This window comes from Meles meles, chromosome X (assembly GCF_922984935.1).
Source record: "Meles meles chromosome X, mMelMel3.1 paternal haplotype, whole genome shotgun sequence".
Classification (NCBI taxonomy): Eukaryota; Metazoa; Chordata; class Mammalia; order Carnivora; family Mustelidae; genus Meles; species Meles meles.
This window is the reverse complement of record NC_060087.1, coordinates 47,571,373-47,589,975: the sequence shown is the minus strand read 5'-3', so window position 1 is coordinate 47,589,975 and position 18,603 is coordinate 47,571,373. Positions and strand designations below refer to the sequence as shown.

Genomic DNA, 18,603 nt, shown 5'->3' with positions numbered 1-18,603 from the left:
AGTTGTACGTGAATGTTTATAGTAGTTTTATTTGTAATTGCCCCAAACTGGAAAGTACCCAAATGTTTTCATCTGGGAATGGATAAACATATTGTGGTACATTCATAGGTGGAATACTATTCAACAATTAAAAACAACAGACTATTGATACAACAATATGGATCAATCTAAAAGACATTGTGCCAGACTCAAAAGGCTATGTATACTTTCTTCCCATTTATAGGACTTTCCAGAAAAGGCAAAATTATAGGAATAATAAATAGATGATTAGTGTCTGGAGTTTAAGGGTACGAAGAGGGTTTGACTAGAAATGGATGGTGCAAAGGAATTTGTGTGTGTTGGGGGGAGGGTGAAATCAATGGAATTGTTCTGTGTGTAATTGTGGCAGTGGTTATACACTTTATGCATTTGTCGAAACTTAAGGAACTATACATCAGAAAGAATCAGTTTTACTAAGTGATTTTTTAAAAAGATTTTATCCATTTATTTGACAGACAGAGATCACAGTAGGCAGAGAGGCAGGCAGAGAGAGAGAGGGAGAAGCAGGCTCCCTGCTGAGCAGAAAGCCCGGTGTGGGGCTCCATCCCAGAACCCTGGGATCATGACCCAAGCTGAAGGCAGAGGCTCTAACCCACTGAGTCACCCAGGCGCCCCTAAGTGATTTTTAAATAAATTACAATTAAATATGTGGCTCAGGAAAAAAATAAGCTAAGAGAGTATCAGGTCTTTCTCCTCGCTCTCCCTCTCCCCCCAGAGAACCTTACTGGAACTCTGGACAAATGGAAAGATACACACCATGTTCTTAGATGGCTTCCAGATACAGTTTTCTCCAAATTAATGTCTGTATATTTGCTATAAGTCCAATTATATTCCAAGTGATTCTTTTGTTTTAATTGGAAAAATGATCTTTTTTTTTTTAAAGATTTTATTTATTTATTTGACAGAGAGAGATCACAAGTAGGCAGAGAGGCAGGCAGAGAGAGTGAGAGGGAAGCAGGCTCCCTGCCGAGCAGAGAGCCTGATGCGGGACTCGATCCCAGGACCCTGAGATCATGACCTGAGCCGAAGGCAGTGGCTTAAACCACTGAGCCACCCAGGCGCCCTGGAAAAATGATCTTAATGTTTATATGGAACATAAAGAGATGAGAAAGCCAAGAAAATAATGAATAGGGAAGTGATTTGTCTTATCAGTCATTATACATACTGAAAGCCACTATCATAGGAATGGACAGATTAGTGAAAAGAAGCAGAATCCAGTATAACTAGAGACAATATACAACAAACATGTTCCTCAAGTCAGTGAGAAAAGAGTAGTTTAAGTGGTGCTAGCACAACCAATTAACCATTGAGATGAAAAGACTGCACGTACCGGAAACTCCAGATGGATGAGAAAGTTAAATATAAAAAGTCTTAGGAGACTAAGCTTCACATAGTCACATAAAAGATATTCAGTAAAGTAAAAGATACTGCTGAGTGACTATGAGGTATACCATATAGTTCGTCATCATCTGAAGAAAAGACTCAGATGCCAATCTTCTCCCTTCCAGATATAATTGCAGCTACTCATTTGTGTATCTGTCTCATCCTATATCTATGCATTTAAATATGTAATAGAAAATAAAGCATTGTTGATGATGGGTTTTTTATGTACAAATTATCATCTTGTAATATTTTCTGAGTGCTTTTTTTTCTCAGCAGAATGTCTTAGAGATCTATCCACATTGGTATACATAGATCTACCTCATTCTTTTAACTTGTTATTTGGCTATAACCCACATTTAGCCCATTTGATTCTGGGCAGGTTACCTAACCATCTTAACCTCAGTTTCTGCATTTGCAAAATGAAGATGACAGTAGTAATGCCTATCTTAAAGGATTGTTGTAGGACTAAATGTATCAATATATTAAAAAATTTAGAGCAGTACCTGGTATATAATAAACTTTATTATTGACATTTTAGTTGTTTCTCATTTTTCACAATTATAATCCATGCTGCACTGAATATCCCTTTACATATTTCCATATACACAACAAGGAATAATGTGAATAAAGTAACCAAAAATGAAATTGCCACAGCTCTGATGTGCTGCTTTACTAGGGTCATCATGAAGTCTTCTAAAAAAAACTCTTTTTAAAAGTTTTCCTTTTTTTCCCTCTTTTAAAAAATATGTATTTATTTTAGTAATCTCTACACCCAACATGGGCCCCAAACTCATGACCCCAAGATCAAGTGTCTCATGCTTTTCTGATTGAGCTGGCCAGAAGCCCCTTAAAGTTTTTCTTTATATTCCAGTTACTTAACATACAGTAAAGTATTATTTTCAGGTACGCAGTATAGTGATTCAGCACTTCCATATAACACCAGGTGCTTATAACCAGTGCCCTCCTTAACCCCCATCTTCTGTTTAAATTATTGTTTAGAAAATTCATTCAATTTTAATAACCACATTAACCACGATTACTTAGCCTTGACTAAGCATTATTGGAAATTACATGCTGTTTATTGTATGTCATACTCTCCTTTTCTAATGATGTTATTTGGCTAGATTTTTTTTAAAGATTTTATTTATTTATTTGACAGAGAGAGATCACAAGTAGACAGAGAGGCAGGCAGAGAGAGAGAGAGGGAAGCAGGCTCGATGCTGAGCAGAGAGCCCGATGCGGGACTCGATCCCAGGACCCTGAGATCACGACCTGAGCCAAAGGCAGCGGCTTAACCCACTGAGCCACCCAGGCACCCCAATTTGGCTAGATTTTTATTGAAATTATTTGAGTAATAGTTTCAGAAAGGGTGTATGGTATGGTAAACTTTGGGTCCTTGTTTTCATGAAGATGTGTTTCTTTTTCCCTTATAAATTTGGTTGGTAGCTTGTCTGGGTTCAGAGTTTTAAGGTTATAGTCCTCCCTCAGAATTCTGTAAACACTGCTCCTTTGACTTCTAGAATTTAATGTAGCAGATTAGAGGTCCAGTTCCTGTTTGAAGGTATTTTACTGGATGGTAATCTTGTATTTCTGTCTGGAAATATGTTGGCAATTCAGATGTTTAGCCAGAATAAATGCGTACATGTCTAACATTCTGATTATTCCTGTCCTGACATTGTAGATCCTATAGATGTGGAAATTTAGGATTTAGGGAAACTTCCTATTTGTTTTTATTACTACTTTTTTTCATTTTGATACATTGTTTTTCTTTTCCAGTAAAGGAAATTTTGTTTATTTTTCCAGTTTTATTGAGATATAATTGACATATAAGACTGTATAAGTTTAAGGTATACAGCATAATGATTTGATATATGTATATATTATGAAATGATTATCACAGAAAGTTTAGTTACCATATGAAGTATTGATTTTTAAGGTATTGATTTATTTTACAGGTAGATTTATAACATAATTTTGAACTATGACAGCTGCTGCATTGTTGAATGGGAGGAGTCAAAGCATCCACCTAATAAAATATATCAGTGATTATATAGGTCCTGAGAAAAAAAATTGACAGGTGAAGATAAATACATACATAAATGAAAACAACAGAATACGGCACGTTTGAGCGATGTTATACATGTGCATGAGAATTTCTAGACTCTACTTTGGAAATTCTTTTTTTTTCAAAGATTTTATTTATTTATTTGACAGAGAGAGATCACAAGTAGGCAGAGAGGCAGGCAGAGAGAGAGAGGAGGAAGCAGGCTCCCCAGCGAGCAGAGCCCGATGCGGGGCCCGATGCCAGGACCCCGGGATCATGAGCTGAGCCAGAGGCAGAGGCTTTAACCCACTGAGACACCCAAGCGCCCCTAATTTGGAAATTCTTATTCCATTTCAGGATCGGAAATTAACCAAAGCTGAGCAGCAAAGGTTCAAGGAAGAAGCAGAAATGTTAAAGGGTCTCCAACATCCCAATATAGTTCGATTTTATGATTCCTGGGAATCTATATTAAAAGGAAAGAAATGTATTGTATTGGTGACTGAACTTATGACATCAGGAACTTTAAAGACGTAAGTTGACTCTGACAGTGCCAATGAAGTTTTATTTGGAAATAATTTTCAAGAGTCATAAAAGTTGTTTATAAAATAACTACTTGATTAAAGAATAGGTAGCATCTGAATCTAGTGACTGTGCTTCAGGGCAGGTTAAAAAATGTGGAATGTTAATGAAGTTCGTTAGAAAATACAGTATTGAAAAAAAAAGAAAATACAGTATTGAGAAATGAATATTTGTGGGATCACATAAAATTTTAGAATTAGAAGTAATGTCATTTTGTAAAAATAATGAAATTTCAAGGGTATGACCACATTCACATATCTAGTGAGCAGGACTGTATAATTATAGTTTATTTACTTTTATTTCTGACTAGTTTTTCATTTGATGGTGTAATCAGTTGTTTATAACTATTAAACGTGAGATACACTTTTTCTGTTTCCTAGCATCTTTGCAGTAAAATTTTACATAGTTAAACCCTCTGGTGACCTTATATAAGCAGTTATTAGAAAGTAGAGAAGAACTTTCTTTTTAAAATTGTGCTACCTTTCCACAAAAGGATACTCTGATTAGAATGATTCTTGTTTTGAATTAAAAGTACTAAAAAATGCTAAACCTGGCAGGATATCTCCTCTAAGAATGAAGCCTTAGATTTAAAATTGTTTTTCTATAACAGAGAATAGAAAACAGTTCAGTGATGGCAAGCATAGTACTTACAATAGCAGCCAGCTTACATGATTTATCATAATAGTACTCATATAATAAGCTACGTATGTGTGTTTACATGTGGTCTTTTATTTCTCTGTGTAGGTACTTAAAACGATTTAAAGTCATGAAACCAAAGGTCTTAAGGAGCTGGTGCAGGCAAATTTTAAAGGGATTGCAGTTCTTGCACACTAGGACTCCTCCCATTATTCACCGGGATCTGAAGTGTGACAATATTTTCATCACGGGACCCACTGGATCTGTGAAGATTGGTGATCTAGGCCTAGCCACCTTAATGCGAACATCATTTGCTAAGAGTGTCATAGGTGATTAAACTTTTATAGTTTATTGGTTGGATAAAGAGAGATTTTGTTAATTGTATATACCTAGAATAGGGATCAGCAAACTGTGGCCCATGAGCCAAATCTGACCCCATTGCCTATTTTTGTAAATAGCATTTTATGGGAACACAGCTATACCCACTCATTTATGTATTGTCCGTGGGTGCTTTTGCCCTACAGTGGCAGAGTTGAGTAGTTGTGACAGAGACCATTGTCTCTGAAATATTTACTATCTGTTTCTTTACAGAGAAGTTTGCTGACTCCTGGACTAGAATGTGAATTTGCTTTGAAATATCTATCACATATTGACTTATTTCAGAGACATCCTAGTATATTTCTTTTTGGGGATATATTAAAGATCATTAAGAGGTTCTGAAGACTTAAGAAAGAGGATTTTCTAATTTAGTTCAGAAAAATTTATAAAAGAAGGATAGAAATAAAAACAGATTTTAAAAATTAACAAAAAAAAAGGAAAAAAAGAAAAAAACCCCAGATTTTAGTAATCATTACTTAATCTTGAATGTTACAAATTGTACTCCATGAGTATAGAAAGTTAAGGAAATTCCTGAAGTACTTTATATAGGTATAGCAAGTATTCTACAAATATTTATAAATTTGGTTTAGGGAGCAGAAATTAACTCTGGTAATCCTTACGGCAAAGGGAATGTGATATTGGTGGATACATTTTTCTTTTTAATAAAGATGTGAATGTGGTGTTATTTTGTAGGGACTCCTGAGTTTATGGCCCCAGAGATGTATGAAGAGCACTACGATGAATCTGTAGATGTCTATGCTTTTGGAATGTGTATGCTGGAAATGGCTACTTCAGAGTACCCTTATTCTGAGTGCCAGAATGCAGCTCAAATATACCGTAAAGTAACTAGTGTAGGTATAACTTTACTCTTTTTACCTCCTAGATTGTCTCATTTCATGTTGAAGTTGGTAAAGTTTTTTTAAAACTAATTTTGGTTTAGTGCTATATAAGTGCTAAATTTAAAATATTTTTAATGTAACAAGCTTTAGATTTATGTTATATACCTATACTTTATTGGGGTCACATAAAATGCTTTGTGTTAGTGTCTTTGGGTAAATTTACAGACATACCATCTATAACCACTTGTTTGTAAATCATTTTTACATTTATTAGGTGGATATTATTTTTTCAAAGCTGAATAATGAAGATTAACTAAACCGTTTTGAAGGTTTCTGATTCTAAAAGCCTGATTATAAAAGGGCATTCAAAATATTATTCAACAACTATAGTATTTGATTCCCTGTTAGGGGTATTTTGTTGCATTACAGATTGCAAGGAATGTAAAGATGAATAAGAAGTGTTTGCTACCCACAAAAAGCTTGCATTTTTAGTATGGATAAATTCACAAACAGGTATAAACATCAGAGGATAGGAATAGAGTAAGGGATGTAAGAGAGGTAGAAGTAAAGTCTTAGGATAGTTCAAAATAGGTCTGTTTCATAATCCAGTTGAGTGGCTCTAGAATAGGCTAAGAAAGAGACTGTCAAAGTGTTTAAAGTAACTGATATTAATAGGTACCCTTTTAAAATGTGTGCTTATACTGATATGCAGTATAATATTTTATATTATGAAATATGAAATATTTCATATTTCAATCCTTACAAGATGGCACTATCTTCAGTTTATGAATGATGGGACTGAGAACCAGAGGTTGTGACTTGTGCAAGTTCACATGCTGCTAATAATGGTGGATTTTGACCCTAAATCTGTCTGACTCTAGAGATAATTGTATAGGGAGACTAGAAATAAGGCCAGTATTGTAGTTTCTCCAGCAAATCAATTTCATGAAAGCAAAAGGGGGAGGAGCTGTTAAAGAATATAAGAGACTTAAAGTAGTGGTGAGCAGGTAAATGTTCAACAACCAATTCTCTGAAAAAGAAAAAACACTGATTTCTAGCATTTGTTTAAAGTTTAAGTCACCAGTGTGACCTCACTGAATGCAGGTTTGGAGATGGTATACACAGTGGAACTTATATGATATTTCCACCATATGGATAGAATAAACAACCTCAAGAGCATAAATAATAGTAAAATATAGTTAATTAAGGACTGACTGGCATTTTCAGTATTTATTACCTTGGTTGTTGATATAATTTATTTAGTTATAAGCTTATGTAATTTAATTTTTGTAAATGACTATGTTTAATAGTCAGCTTGCAAAATTCTTGAAAATGTAATAGTTGCCTCTTGTAAGCTTGGAATGAGCCAGCTTAAATGCACCATACATGTACTATGAGGACCTTGTTTGAATCCTGATTTGAACAAACCAAGTATAAAAAGCCATCATTTAGACTTTATGGGAATTTAAGTGTGGACTGTAACAAAGAGCTGAGAAAAAGAGGTAAGGCTAGAATCTCTTTTTAGTCTTGGACTGTACATTGTATGGCAACAAATAGAAAAGACTGTGTACTCAATTTTTTAAGTTACAGTTTCCCAATTATTTTTACCTAGGAGCAATAATTACCCAGGACTGGGAAATAGGTAAGAGATCAATGGAAAGGCCAAAAAGGACTTTTTCTACAAGTAGAATGATGTAACTCCATATTTTGAATGGTGACTTTATTATCTTATTTTAAAGTCACAAAAATATTATATCATAATTCACGTTTCCATCTGTAAGAAAGCTCCTAGAATTTGAGATCCCACTTAACTCCTAATCTCACCACATTTATCTACTATGTGATACTGGGCATTCTGATTCTGTATCCTGTGAAGTAGTATGTCAGACTCAGAACTAGGCTTTAGATTGCCTCATTCTATGATATCTTTCTCCTACTAGATTAATTTGGAGTTTTTTGCTAAATGATTGTAATGATTTTTTAAAAAATTTATTTATTTATTTTAGAGAGAGAGAGAGAGAGCCCATGAGTAGGAGGGTCAGAGAGAGGGAGGGAGACAATCTGAAGCAGACTCTGCGCTGAGTGCAGAACCCCGCTCAGGACTTGATCCTAGGAGCCCGAGATCACAACTCGAGCTGAAACCAGGAGTCAGATGCTTAACCAACTGTGCCACGCAGGCACCCCTGATGATTATTGTTTTAAATCTGAAACTCATAACTTAAGGGTAATTGAATATAAATAAGCAGATGCAGGCAGCTAACAGCTACAGAAACATTTTTAATTGTCTGGACCTTACTAATTTGTTATTGAATTCCTAGAATCTGATAATTAGCTTTGAGTTTCTCTCTATATTTTAGTATTGCTTAATGATAAAAATAATATAGAGTTCTCAGGAATACACACACACACACACACACACACACACACACACACATACATATATATATATATTGATTGTTTATTGCTTCTCGCCATTCTGGAAGACTTGTTTATTACAGTTTGTTAATTGGTGTTATGCTTGCATGTATATTTTGGGATCAAATATTTATTCCCTACTTAATGTTGTAATAAGAGAATTATCCATGTTATTAAATACTCTGAGAACATTTTTAGTTTTTGCGTTATAGTGTATATATTTATCACATAATTTGTATCTCTTGTTAAAAATTTAGATTGTTCACATTTTTTCACTGTGAAATTTATTATAGACTATTAGAACTGTGACAATATCTTCAACAAATTGTTTAAGCTTACACCATATGTATATATTTATCTCATTTAAAGTTTGAATATGGTTTAGTGTTAAATTATTATGTTAATAAGTGTCATGTTGACTTGAGCTCTCAATTGCTTAATTTGTGAGTAGAAACTATTTTTCAATCAATTGCTTAGTTTGTGACTAGGAACTGTTTTTCTTGTCTCAGGGCATAAAACCAGCCAGTTTCAATAAAGTCACTGATCCTGAAGTGAAAGAAATCATTGAAGGATGTATTCGCCAAAACAAATCAGAAAGGTGGGTACAAACGTAGTGAAGTGATATAACCGATGGATACATTAAACTCTTACCTTGGACTGGGTCATTTTCTGACCTTTGAATAATACCGGGTATTATTTTTGAATGGAACACAAACCATTCTATCTGGGGTGAAGTATATCAGTGCATGTTGTTTGCCATTTTGGACTTTGATATCATGTGGTGAATTTTTCTTGAACTGGAATTTGGGTTTTGTTTGTGTTGTAACAAGTTTTCATCACCTTCACCCTTCAGTTTAATAGTCACTGATAGTAAGTAGAGTGCTTCTGCCTTGTCACCTTCAGGTAAGTACTTGGAAAAAAATGATAGCTTAAAAAAAATTGACCATCAACTCCCCAAGTGTTTCATATTTGACCAATGTCCTTGTGTCATGATAATGGTAAAGCAGTTAGGGCTATTTTTGTCTAAGAAGTAGTATTCTAAGTTTATTTTATAACACAATTTATGTTTTTCTTATGGATATCCCTTTAGTTTTAGCATTTATTTCCTGTGAATTTGAGCTTTGGACAGTTGCCGAGTTAAATCAGTAGGTTAGTCTTTGGATTTTTTACCTCCTTATTGATTATGATTAATAAAGGTGATAGGTCCTTTACAGAAATTATTTTCACCAACATTTTATTGACAGTCCCTCATTTTTATTAGTTTTCTGAGTTTAGTGTTATATATCTGAGACTATATAAAAGCCATTGAGGTAAAGCCTGCTTCATTATAGCTTTATTACTGAACATTATTTTACCAACAGGCTCTATCTAGGTAGTTATATATTTTAATTATGGTAAAATATACATAACCTAAGATTGACCATTTTAATCTTATGTTAAGTGTACAATTCAGTAGCATTAAGTACTTTCACATTGTTAAACAACCATCACCGCTATTTCCAGAACCTTTTCATTACCACAACAGAAACTCTGTACCCATTCTCTCTCCATTCCCTCTTCCCCTCAACCCCTGGTAACCTTTATTCTACTTTCTGTCTCTCTGAATTTGCTTCCTCTGAGTACCTCATTTAAGTGGAATCAGTATAATGCTTGTCCTTTTGTGTCTGGTTTATCTCTTAACATAGGGTTTTCAAGGTTGATTTCCATGTCATATCATAATTTCCTTTTTAAAGAAGAAACACGTATACACACACAGCACATTTTGTGTATTCATCCATTTGGACACTTGGGTTATTTTTACCTTTTGGCTATATGGTGAATAATGCTGCATGAACATTACTGAATAAGTATTTGCTTGAATCCCTGCTTTCAGTTCTTTTCATAATATTATCTAGGAATGGAATTACTGGATCTTATGGTAATACTATGTTTAATTCCCTGAAGACCCACCAATTTTTTTCCACAGTGGCTACACCATTTTGTATTCCTTTCAGCAACATATGAAGGTTCCAATTTGTCAACATCCTCACCAACACTTGTTATTTTCCATTTTTTTGATAATAGCCATCATGATGGCTATGAAGTAGTATCTCATTGTAGTTTTGATTTGCATTTCCCTAATGTCTAATGATGTTGAGTATCTTTTCATGTGGTTATATCTTCTTTGGAGAAATGTCTGCTCAAGTCCTTTGCCCTTTTTAAAATTAGGTTATTTATTTTTTGTTGTTGTTACTGTTTTTGAGTTGTAAGAGTTTAGATGTGCTTTTTTTTTTTAAGTAAATCTAAAAATGCAGTTGTCTCTTGAATAACATATTGTACAATATTGTAAATGTATTTTCTCTTCCTTATGGATTTCTTAATATTTTTTACTCTAGCTTACTTTATTGTAAAAATACAGTATAGAATACGTAATGTTATATGGTATATAACACATGCAAAATATGTGTTAATCAACCGTATATGTTATTAGCAAAGCTTCTGGTCAACAGTAGACTATTAGTTGAGTTTTTGGGAAGTTAGGAGTTATACACAGATTTTCAGCTGAGGTTGGCACCCCAGTCCCCCCTCCAAGCAGTGTTTGAGGGTCAGTTGTACTATGTGGAAGTAGCCATTTTAGTTTGGATTCTGATTATTGCTTTGCAGCATTTTAATTGTGATCTATTACCAAAGAATGTTGGAATATTCAAAAGGATTCATGATATATTAGTGTATTAGAAAGAACACAGGCTTCTACATCAGACTAAGACTTAAATGTGGACTCACACTTAGCCAGTATGATCTTGAGCGAGTTACCTCTGTTCCTCAAAGTAGGTATTTATTTTGATGATTAAAAAGATATTGCATATAAAATAACTAACAGAGTAGTAAGTATTTAATGGTATCTTCTGCTATTACTGTAGTTATTCCGTAGTAAAAATACATAGGCTACATTTTCATTGAAAGGTAGAGGGCTTGACTTGGTTGTATACTTGTTGTTCTTCTTCAGATTTTACCTATTTATTTGAGAGAGAGAGTGTGTGAGAGGAGAGGGGAGGGGTAGAGGGAGAGGGAGAAGCAGGCTCCCCGCTGAGCAGAGCTCCAGACACAGGGCTGAATCTCAGGACCCTGAGACCATGACTTGAGCCAAAGGCAGACACTTAACTGACTAAGACACTCAGGTGCCCCATGGTTGTGTCTTCTAAACATGTCTCACCTTAGCCTTAAAACTGGTTTGAGGAAGCTTATATTTTTTATAAACAGTCTCTTAATTATTTGTCCCTTGATCACTAAAAATATAATCAGGAATGTTGAAAATCTTCAATTTACAGGATACCATGCTTCTCAATATACTTTATCTGCTTTAAATAGTCTAAGAGAGATTTTCTATATAGACATTATGAAATACATGAGTTTTAGCTCTCTCTGGCCTATAATACAGATAGATTAGATATTATATATATATTTTTTAGAAATTGGCCCAAGCAAAGGAAATTAACTGCCCCCAGCTTGTAAAAGAATCTTTTGAACCCCTGTCCTTTTCCCCCCCCCTCTTCAGAGATGGTTAATCTCTAATATTAGGTAGAGGGACATCCATTGTATGTATACTTTGGCCTAAAACACTAGGCTTAAATACTTGAAGAAAACCATGGGACTTTGCTGAACTAAATTAATTTCATTCATGGCATTCTATAAAGAGTGAAGTTCACTAACTATATTATTATTAATGGAGTCAATGACTTCTATTTATAACGTTTGTAAAAGAGTTTGAATTTCTGATTTCCTTTAGAGGTTATATATCCAGAAGAGTTTTTAGTTTCCTTTGCTGACGATCTGTTGTTTTTTATTTTTGTATTTTTTTAAATGTTTTATTTATTTATTTGACAGACAGAGACCAAAAGTAGGCAGAGAGGCAGGCAGAGAGAGAAAGGGAAGCAGGCTCCCCGGCGAGCAGAGAGCCCGATGTAGGGCTCCATCCCAGGAAACTGGGATCATGATTCGAGCCGAAGGCAGAGGCTTTAACCCACTGAGCCACCCAGGTTCCCCCTGTTGTTTGAGTTTTAGTAACTGAAGTCAGTTGCTTAGGGAAACTAGTCACTCTACCTAACGTACTGTAGCATTTCTCCAGTTCTCTAGGCATACTTATAGGTATGTTAAAGTTCAGAATCTAGCTATGCTGCTGGTAACAATCTTTAAGGTGACTTTAAGTGCATGTTAGTTAGGATTTCTTTGCATCCTTGGTAAATAATAAGTTGGATATAAGATTTTGTTTTTTTTATCACAAGGCAGATTAATGGTCTAATTAATAGGAAGTTTAAAACAAGATTGTTACTTTGATTTAATTGATGTTTACTAATTAAGAGTTCTATATCTTGTTCATGATTGGAAAAATTGATAATGAGATATGTATTTTGTTTATTAGGTTGTCTGTCAGGGACCTACTAAACCACGCATTTTTTGCTGAGGATACAGGACTGAGGGTGGAATTAGCAGAGGAAGATGACTGCTCAAATTCATCCCTGGCTTTAAGACTCTGGGTTGAAGACCCTAAAAAATTGAAAGGCAAGCACAAAGACAATGAAGCTATTGAATTCAGTTTCAATTTAGAAACAGATACCTCTGAGGAAGTAGCATATGAAATGGTAAGTGAATCCTACCGCTATTCTCCACTCCCCCCACCACTGTTGCCCTTTTTAATATCAGGGTTAGTCAATTCCTTTCTCCTTATTGCTTTCTTTCCTCCCTATTTTCTCCTTTTCTTCATTTTAATTCTTTTATTGTGAAATGCATCTCTGTAGCAGAGATGTACAGTATGTATGTATATACAGTATAAAGAATAATAAAACATTACTTTTGTTAAGAAATAAAACACACTCTCTGTCAAATAAATAAATAAAATCTTTTAAAAATGAAATAGAACACAACCTGTACCTTAGAAGCCACCTGTATGCCTCTCCCAGTTGTAGTCCCTTTCCTAGTCACCACAGGTAATATCTACCCTGACTTTTGTGTTACTCATTTCTTTGCTTTTTGTTATAATTTATCTAAGTAATATGCTGTTTTGTTTTAAAAATCTGAGTGGCAAGCACACATCTAGCTGGTTATTGAAGTTACTATTAGGTGAAGATGTTCAGGAGCACATAAACTGAATGGAGTCTCTCAGTCATAGTCTGGCTTCAGCTTCGCTAAGTGTTACAAGAGTCACTTCTGGGGAAGTCAGCAGGTGAGGTCATGAGTGAGTTCAGGGAAATACATGCATGGCTCACCAGTCAGGTCACCAGTGGACCATTGTGTGGACCTTTAAAATTAGTTGTCTGGTAACAATATGGTTTGATGGGGAGTGGGCCCCTCTGACCTCTCTACTTCTAATCACCCCATGATCCCCTCCTTGCAGAGCAGATGACAGCAGATAACTTCTGTGGGGTTGAATGCATGTCCACACCTCTCCCAGGCTGCTACAGTGCTTGGAGGGAAGGTGTGTAGGTACTTTTGCAGCACATAGTCAAATTAGCCAAGTACAGAGCCTCTAAGCCAGGTTAGCCTGGGCATTCTGTCCTCAGGTTAAAAAGAAGGATGGAACATTGACATTGGGGATCTTGAAGATGATAGCCTTTAACCTGTCTATTTTTATAGTCATAGTGTTCTAATCTGGAATGATTGCCTTGGACATCTGGTGCACAGCTATTATCCTGATATTTCTCTTTACTATCTTTCTAGACTTCTCTTCCTCTCTTCTATAGGGTTTCATGTTTCTTAAATCCCATGTCTTTTCCCGTCCTTGGCTTACCCTCTTGTTTTAGTGACACACTTCCTCTGCCTGCTTCTTAAAGAAAGGGTGTAAGAGGCAAATTCTTTAAGATTTGCATGCACGAAAATATTTTAATTCTATATTCATATTTAATTGATTCCTTGGCTGGCTAAAGCATTTTAGGTTGCAGTTTAAAAAAAATTTAGACTCATTGTTCCATGCTTTTCTAGCTTTCAGTATTGATATTGAGAAGTACAAAGTTCTATTTTCTAAATCTTTTGCATGTGATTTGCTCTCTGAAAGCTACTATGTAGTAGTTTCTGTTTCTTCTTTAGTATTCTAAAATTTCACAGTGATGTGTCTTGATTTGGGTTTATTTTCATCTACTGTGTTGGATTCTCAGTGGACCCTTCCAATCTGTCAACTCATATCCTTTAGTTTCTGGGGAATTTCTTTTTTTTTTTTTTTCCATTTTATTTATTTTTTCAGTGTAACAGTATTCATTCTTTTTGCACAACACCCAGTGCTCCATGCAAAACGTGCCCTCCCCATTACCCACCACCTGTTCCCCCAACCTCCCACCCCTGACCCTTCAAAACCCTCAGGTTGCCCCAACCTCCCACCCCTGACCCTTCAAAACCCTCAGGTTGTTTTTCAGAGTCCATAGTCTCTTATGGTTCGCCTCCCCTCCCCAAAGTCCATAGCCCGCTCCCCCTCTCCCAATCCCACCTCCCCCCAGCAACCCCCAGTTTGTTTTGTGAGATTAAGAGTCATTTATGGTTTGTCTCCCTCCCAATCCCATCTTGTTTCATTTACTCTTCTCCTATCCCCCTACCCCCCCATGTTGCTTCTCCATGTCCTCATATCAGGGAGATCATATGATAGTTGTCTTTCTCCGATTGACTTATTTCACTAAGCATGATACGCTCTAGTTCCATCCACGTCGTCGCAAATGGCATGATTTCATTTCTTTTGATGGCTGCATAGTATTCCATTGTGTATATATACCACATCTTCTTTATCCATTCATCTGTTGATGGACATCTAGGTTCTTTCCATAGTCTGGCTATTGTAGACATTGCTGCTATAAACATTCGGGTACACGTGCCCCTTCGGATCACTATGTTTGTATCTTTAGGGTAAATACCCAGTAGTGCAATTGCTGGGTCATAGGGTAGTTCTATTTTCAACATTTTGAGGAACCTCCATGCTGTTTTCCAGAGTGGTTGCACCAGCTTGCATTCCCACCAACAGTGGAGGAGGGTTCTCTGGGGAATTTCTTGAAGTATTTTATTGATGATTTCTTCCCCATTGTTTTCTTTCTGGAACTGTTATCATTTGGATGTTGAACCTCTTGAACTAATTCTCTAGTGTTCTTAACCTTTCTGTTTTCCATCTTTTTGTCTTTTAATTCTTCTTTCTGGCAGATGTTATTAACTTTACCTTCTAACCCTTCCACTGAATTTTTCATTTCTGCTATCATGTTTTTAATGTTAAGAGTTCCTTTTTATTTTTTGATCTGTTCCTTCTTTAGAGTAAATGTCTTGTTCTTTGTTTTGTGGAGGCAATATTATCACACCTCTCTGTAACATAAGTAGAGAGTGTTTTTGACATTTTTTTCTTCCCATATAGTCTCTTTTCTCCAAATTGCTGTTTTACTTCTGTTGGTTTTGTGTTTTGTGTTCTTGTTAGAGGCTTTTCTGATATTTCCAATTGTTCTTGGCTAGTTGCTCATGATTAATAGATTATAGGAGGCTATATTTGTTTTCTGTTGCAGTGTAATAAATTACCACAAATTTAGTGGCTTAAAGCAACACCCATTTATTATCTCAGTTCTAGAGGTCAAAAGTCCTAGTGGACTTCACTGGATTCTCTACTTAGGATCTCACAGGCTGAAATCAAGGTGTCAGTGGCCTGGGCTCTTCTCTGGAGGTTTTTGGTGGGGAGTGTGAGGAGAGTGTGGGGGTTGGGGACTGCTTTCGAGTTGGCAGAATTCAGTTCCTTATGGTTTTAAGACTGAGGCCCCTGTTTCCTTGGTGGCTATAAGCTGGTGGTCACTTTCTGCTCCTAGAGGCTGGTTTTCAGTCCTGTCATGTACCCTACTCCATCTTCAAATTCAGCAATATCATGTTGAATCCTTCTAGAGTTACCAGCTGGTAAAAGACTCACCCAGATAATCTCCCTATTTTAAGGTCAACTCTTCACAGCAAAATAATGGGAGTGATATCTCATTATATTTACAAGTTCGAGGATTAGGATGGGACATCTTTGAGGGGCCATAATTTTGCTGACCACAGGATCTTACAGCCTATTGGGTGATGTGATTGCTTGTGTCAGACTTGTTAACTTTGACCCATAAGGTAGGGTATCTGGATGGACCTTTAATTAAGGAATCTTTGACATCAATATTTATAGGTGTGCAGTGCCTGGGTGCCTCAATTGGTTAAGCCTTTGGCTCAGGTCATGATCCCAGGGTCATGGGATCAAACCCCACCTTGGGCTGTCCACTCAGCAGCCAGTCTGCTTCTCCCTCTCCCTCTGTAATCTCTTGCTTTCACTCTCACTCAGATAAATAAGTAAAATCTTTTAAAAATATTTGTAGGTCTGTCTTCTTAGATTGGTCAGATTCCCCAGAGAATCGTCTTTCAATGTCCGTCCTGAAGGGTTAGGGTCTGGTTACTGGTACTTTGGTAGCCAAGTGAGGAAAAGAGCTAAGGGTCTCTGCATATGCCATTCAGCATGCATATGGTCATTTAATCTTGTTTTCTACGTAGTAGCCTTACCCTCAGTTGTGCCTGGTGTTCCATAATCCAGAGAGCCTCTCTTTTACCCTCTCCAGAGAACAAAACTCAAGGCTTCTTGGGTAGGGGAGAAGCAATCACCCAAAGGTACGGCATGGAGGGTGGGGCATATGGATCTAAATATTTAACTGTTTTTCACAACCCTTTCACTTAGTCTTCCTTATTTTAGTCTTCTCTTTTGACTTTATCCAGTTCTGGAAGTAACTGGTATTGCCAGTTCCTATGCCTTATGAGCATTTTTCAGTATAAGTCATAATGATTCTCAGCTTTCCCTAATTCACCTTTTTCAGGACTGCTAGGTCACTTATTACTTAATCTGTTTTCCACATTCTGGAATGTCCAAAACGTTGCTGCTATTGTCTTTCTCTTATTCTCCCTGTCCCTGTGGGTTTACAACTTAAAAATCCATTTAGTATGGGTTTTTTTTTTTTTTTTGGAGCTTCGGGAGGGAGTGAAATTAAATATATGGATTCCATCTAACATTTTAATCATCTTTCAACTACCACGAAATTTCCCTGAGTCTGCAGACCCCCAAGACATGCTTTAAAAAACAGATTGTAGGACTGAGAATGATATGCCATGACCTCCTCAAGTCATCTTCTCTGCTACTCAGCCCTGCTCTTCTCAGACAGCAAGCCCTTAACTTCTCTTCTCTCACTCTTCTAACGCCTGGTAAGATGTAGTACTTTGCTGTGAGCATATGTCCCTTTGCCTAGAGTGTGGATCTCTAAACTTCATCCACACCTCCCTTAACAGCCAGCAAGTACCTTTTTTTGTTTTAATTAAAATCAGAGTTAACCTTTCTCTGTGACACTTTCTCTGCTTTTTCCTTTAGGGCTTTTGTAGCAGCTCATTTCTACCTTATTTTAAGTTAAATTTGTACTGTCTTACCATCAGATTGTGTGCTCATAGAGGACAAAGGACTGATGTAGTAACTTATATGTCTCTGGAGTCCAGTACTGGGCACATTGTAGGCACTTAACGTTGTTGAATAAGGAAACCTTTTTAATCTTTCACAAACCTAATGACAATCACAAATGGTCTGTAATAAGACTGCATATACTGAAATATCAAGTTATTTGTTTTCATTTAAAGTCAGAATTATTTTAACAATGCTTGGTAATGGTATTGTTTTTCTTATGCTGAATTTATGTATGTCTGATTGAGAAAGAACATAGATGTACATCCAAAATATTGAATCACCATGATGTACACCTGAAACTGTCAATTATATTGAATTGAAAAAAAGAACATATAAGCAAGTTAACTGTTATTTAATAAGATTTGGACTTTGGGGGCACAAAATAACTCTGCTAGTAAAAAGTTAAAATCATAAGTGTTAAAGATGTAGTTTGCTTATTATGTTTTGTTTGTAGGTCAAGTCAGGATTCTTCCACGAAAGTGATTCCAAAGCTGTTGCTAAGTCCATTAGAGACCGGGTCACCCTGATAAAGAAGACGAGGGGGAAGAAGCCAGCTGGCTGTTTGGAAGAACGCAGGGATTCCCAGTGCAAGTCTGCAGGGAATGTACTCCCTCAGCCCCAGAATACAGCTTTGCCCCCTGCTCCTGCTCAGCACACTGGGGCTGAATGTGAAGAAACTGAAGTTGATCAACATGTTCAACAACAGCTTCTACAGAGAAAACCACAGCAGCATTGCTCCTCTGTTGCCGGTAACAGTTACAATTTATAAAAGCAAACAAATGTGTAATTGTATTCCGTTATGTTAAAATAGTACTTTTTTGTGTTTTTCAATGCATTTTCTT

At 36.1% G+C, this 18,603-nt stretch overlaps 1 protein-coding gene across 3 annotated transcripts in view; it reads left to right on the top strand.

Annotated features, from left to right (window-relative positions):
• Nucleotides 1–18,603, top strand: part of WNK3 (WNK lysine deficient protein kinase 3) — a 157,738-nt gene that overhangs the window by 41,705 nt on the left and 97,430 nt on the right. For all 3 annotated transcript variants that reach the window (XM_045994705.1, XM_045994706.1, XM_045994704.1), the window contains exons 3-8: nucleotides 3,824–3,996; nucleotides 4,790–5,010; nucleotides 5,753–5,910; nucleotides 8,823–8,911; nucleotides 12,713–12,932; nucleotides 18,216–18,510. In XM_045994705.1, coding sequence (XP_045850661.1) covers nucleotides 3,824–3,996; nucleotides 4,790–5,010; nucleotides 5,753–5,910; nucleotides 8,823–8,911; nucleotides 12,713–12,932; nucleotides 18,216–18,510 — 1,156 coding nt within the window. The remainder of the gene's footprint in view (nucleotides 1–3,823; nucleotides 3,997–4,789; nucleotides 5,011–5,752; nucleotides 5,911–8,822; nucleotides 8,912–12,712; nucleotides 12,933–18,215; nucleotides 18,511–18,603) is intronic.